The sequence below is a fragment of the Cicer arietinum genome, chromosome 7 (assembly GCF_000331145.2).
Source record: "Cicer arietinum cultivar CDC Frontier isolate Library 1 chromosome 7, Cicar.CDCFrontier_v2.0, whole genome shotgun sequence".
In the NCBI taxonomy this organism is placed as follows: Eukaryota; Viridiplantae; Streptophyta; class Magnoliopsida; order Fabales; family Fabaceae; genus Cicer; species Cicer arietinum.
Window position 1 is genome coordinate 18,655,875 of NC_021166.2, and position 4,200 is coordinate 18,660,074.

The window sequence follows — 4,200 nt, forward strand, 5'->3', positions numbered from 1 at the left end:
AGCGGTTTCAAACAGGAGAGATCTTATTCCAGCCACGTCTTTGTGGGCTGTAAGTTTTTCTACTTCTTTCAATCTTGTTGCAAAATATGAGTATACAGGTTTGCTTCCTAGATTATATTCAGGTCTGCCATGATTTAGGCTTTGCTTGATAACTGACAGGACCTGTTTATATTTCACTTTTGTTCTTTATGATTTCAAACCATTTTCAATAATTAGTGGCATGTCTGGTATCGTTGGAATAAGGTGATACTAATTTTAAACTTTGTACAACTTCAGTAATATTCATTTGGAGGCATTTAACTCATTCAAAAACTAATAAATCTAAATCATACAGTACTTATATGATATGGTGAGATGTGATAATCATTTAAATCATGCAGTATGATGTATGATAATTGATTCTGATTCCTCTCCATCGTATTTGTTTATATTTTCCAAGCTTAACAATACTGTGTACATTTTGGTATAGGCGAGCAATGGGTTTGCACCAGGCCATAGCTCTCTGTATGGACCACTGTTATTCTGCAGAATTAGCAGGCGGCAGTGATTGGTTTAAGACCATTGTTTTGTCGGGAGGGTCTGCATGTTTGCCAGGTTTAGCAGGTAAATGTCTCTTTTTATTTGGCACTTTTTCTCTCTGTGTTTGACCATAAAGATGAAATGGAACCGTGACACAGTACATCTGGTTATTGGCTACCATTAAGATTTTTTCTAACTCTACTTTGGGGATCATATGCTTCAGAAAGGTTAGAGAAGGAACTTCATTCGTTACTTCCTCCTCATATGTCGAATGGAATCAGAGTCATCCCTCCTCCACATGGTGCGGACACTGCATGGTTTGGTGCAAAGCTTATTGGCAGTGTGAGCTATCCACTATATCTTTTAAACATTCGCATATTCCTTGCTCCACAGGACCTAACTTTTATGATGATCGAGGCCAAACATATTAACCTTTCTAAAAACTGAATTGACTTGATTTTCATTAACACTTATCAATAAAAACTCAAGTCTCACACTGAAAAGTGACGAGACCTAAAAAATGTTTATAAAAAATGACACTCTTCAGCTTACAAGTCGTTTTTGTAAGGATAGGTTAGACTCAATGTAAAAATATAATATGGTATCAAAGCTTATTGATCGGGGCAACCACCAAGTTATCCCCACACCAAGTCCAATATAGGTGTAAGGGGGTGTAATTGGAAAAACTCAAGTGCTACATTGAAAAGAGATAAGGCCTGAAAAAAGTTTATAAAGAGTGACATCCTTAATTTTATAAGTCGTTTTTGTAAAGATGAGTTAGACTTAATATATAGACCGAATAACAACTTTGTGTCGGCTTACTTATGGTTACATGATAAATAGTTTGGGCCTCAGTAGACCTGACTGTTTGTGCATTATGTTCAGTTGAGCACCTTTCCTGCCCCATGGTGTACAACAAAGAAGCAGTTTCGCCAGAAGTCTAAACTCAACCGAAAATGGTGATTACTTTGACTGAATCTTCTGTTCTCGATGATAAAATTATTCTGTATCTCTGCTTCATAATTTCCTTCAAGGGGCAGCAACACCAGAGGAGTGATTTTAGTTTTACTTTAGTAACAATACATTATGCATAGCTTTGCTGGCCCTTAACAAGCATCCAGTTTGTTTAGAATGAAAATAAGACAAGAGACTTCATTATGTCTCATACTGTAATGTAACTGTACCATGTTAAAATGTGTTAATACAGTGTAAGATCATATCCACAAGCAGAAGGATTTAATGTATCATAAATACATACTGACTTGGTACCGCCCAGAAGTATACATTTGAAGAGAGCCAAAACTAGAAAAGAATGTAATGGCAAAGTGGAAATGCAAATAATAGCGACCATATAAGTAAAACTATATGTTTAGACCAGCCCAATTCTCCAATCTCCGCTCTTAACTCTCCTCGCTGTTTAATTGTAAACCCCCTCTTTCTCACCATTTGAATAGATGGAGATTTAACATGACCCTCATATTACATGAGAGGATCCACATTCATTTTGGACAAGAGCTTCAATTTTTTTTTTTTTTTTGATGCTTTATGAAATTAGTGGCCATTTGTTTAACCGTGCCTTCAAAGGATGGTTTAGGTCTTTAGGATGAGCTGCTGCATTAATTGTTGAGGAATCTGCTATTGTTGCTACAATTTCTTTCAAACTAATTGTTTGAATCTATTTTGTTGAATTTTATTATTGTATTTATGGCATGTACTAGCATGTCAATGATTTGATGACAGACATGACTATACTGCATTAGATCCCATTCATATCAATTAATGGCAATTCAAACCATGGAGGAACTTAAACATCCTATATTAATTGCAAATCCACACAGAAAGGACCCATTATGTCCTTTTAATACTCTCCTTCATTCATGTAGCATAGCACATGGGCATATGGCTAGACATATTCCTTCCATCACAATTTTAACCACACTACTAGGAGGGGAGAGACTCATTTCATTCTCACTTGGACAACCTATTGATGAACACAACTTCATGACAAAAATACTTACACATATGGATACTTGTGTGGATCAGGTGCTAGCAAATGGGCCTAGCCTGACCCACCCCCTTTGGTTCGACAGTTCTGATCATATGAATGATCCAATTTGGTCCGACCCACTTTGTTATTGGTCTACAATTTATCAAGATTGACTCGCCTAGTATGGGCTATATGGACCAATTGGACAGTTTGATCTGATCTGTTTTTCTTTTGATATTTTTCTATTTTAATAAATAAAAATTATAACAAAAAAAATCATTAATCACCACTAACCATAGTAGAGATAATAAAATAAAATTACAAGATATAACACCCCATAATTGAGGTAACAAATGTATCACTTAGTTTAGAGTACTTTTTACAAAGTGCCATTTTAGAGATATCAAAATGAAGTCCTAAATAACAAAGTAGATAGCCTAAGTATGCCTTACATAATAATATACTCATACTCCTTCTAATCTTAAATATAAGATAAAGTTAGATCAACAAAAATTGATATATTTAATCTAAAATTTGGACTATATATATCTATTTTTGCTGATCCGCTTTCTCTTATATTTGAGACATGAGGAAATAGTTTACAAACTAAATAAATGGTCCATCAATTCAAAATATATAATAAAATAGATAATTTTTTCACCTAGATCCTTGAGTAAAACAAATGTTCATCATCAACCTCCATAATTTTTAAAACTGATTCAATATTTATCGTTGCATTATAAAATAACACAATAAAATTAAATTTAAAGTTAATAACTCAATAAAAAAAATAGGAAGATTTAAAAAGTTGAAAGTTGTATTGAATATTTTTTTTTCCAATTATGGTGGCTTATAGATTAAGACCACATAATTTAGCTCTTTTTTCAGTTTGGAACACAATCCAGATAAATGGAAGGAGAAAGTAAGTTATTGACTCTAATATTTTACTCCTAGTGAGAAATGATGTTTCACTTTTTGATTCTAAAAATAAAGAGCATGGTGTCCAAAAAAGGTCATGTCAAATTCCCTGTTCTCGTGTTCAGGTTTGGGATCATTGACAGCGAAAGAGACTCACTATGATCCATTCGTTCCGTTCGTTGTGTTTTTATTATGATCAAAAATATAAACATAAAGGCAACAATTACACAAGTTAGGATCAAGTCACATGTGGTCTCTGTTTTAAACAACAATAGTAATTAATAATATTCATATTTGTCATTGGTCACTATTTCCCAACGTCGATTTTTGTTTACGTGGAACTTGTTACCACCACTCCACAATGTCCCTCCAAACTTTTCTTCACCATCATCCCTTAATAAATCTCATTTGTCATTTTTCAAATTCGATACAAAATATTTAATTTCGACAGCGATATTTATCCTTCACCAGTGTGCCACGCCAAATCATTGTTGGCCTCACAATTCTTCATATCTTACCCTTCATTTTATTTTTCTTTCTTTAATATATTTTGTTTTAATCATCCTTATATTTAGATTATATTTTATTGCAACTTTTATAGTTGTAATTTTAAGTATACAACTTTGAAATTCGTGACTTAAATATAGTATTCTTACTTTTTATATTAAGTAAAATCAATTCTGACTTTACTCACTCAATTATTAATCGTTTACTACATATATACATATATAGATCCCTAAGGGTTTAAGAGCATATATTAAGAATATATATCGGAA

General features: G+C 33.1%; 1 protein-coding gene across 1 annotated transcript in view; it reads left to right on the plus strand.

The window, feature by feature from the left end:
• The window catches only part of LOC101494222 (actin-related protein 8-like), a 7,576-nt gene extending 5,241 nt beyond the window's left edge, over positions 1 to 2,335 (plus strand). The window contains exons 10-13 of the mRNA XM_004509562.4: positions 1 to 49; positions 470 to 603; positions 743 to 861; positions 1,405 to 2,335. Of these exons, the coding sequence (XP_004509619.1) occupies positions 1 to 49; positions 470 to 603; positions 743 to 861; positions 1,405 to 1,482 (380 nt within the window). The 3' untranslated portion in view covers positions 1,483 to 2,335. The remainder of the gene's footprint in view (positions 50 to 469; positions 604 to 742; positions 862 to 1,404) is intronic.
• The last annotated feature ends 1,865 nt before the right edge of the window (positions 2,336 to 4,200 follow it).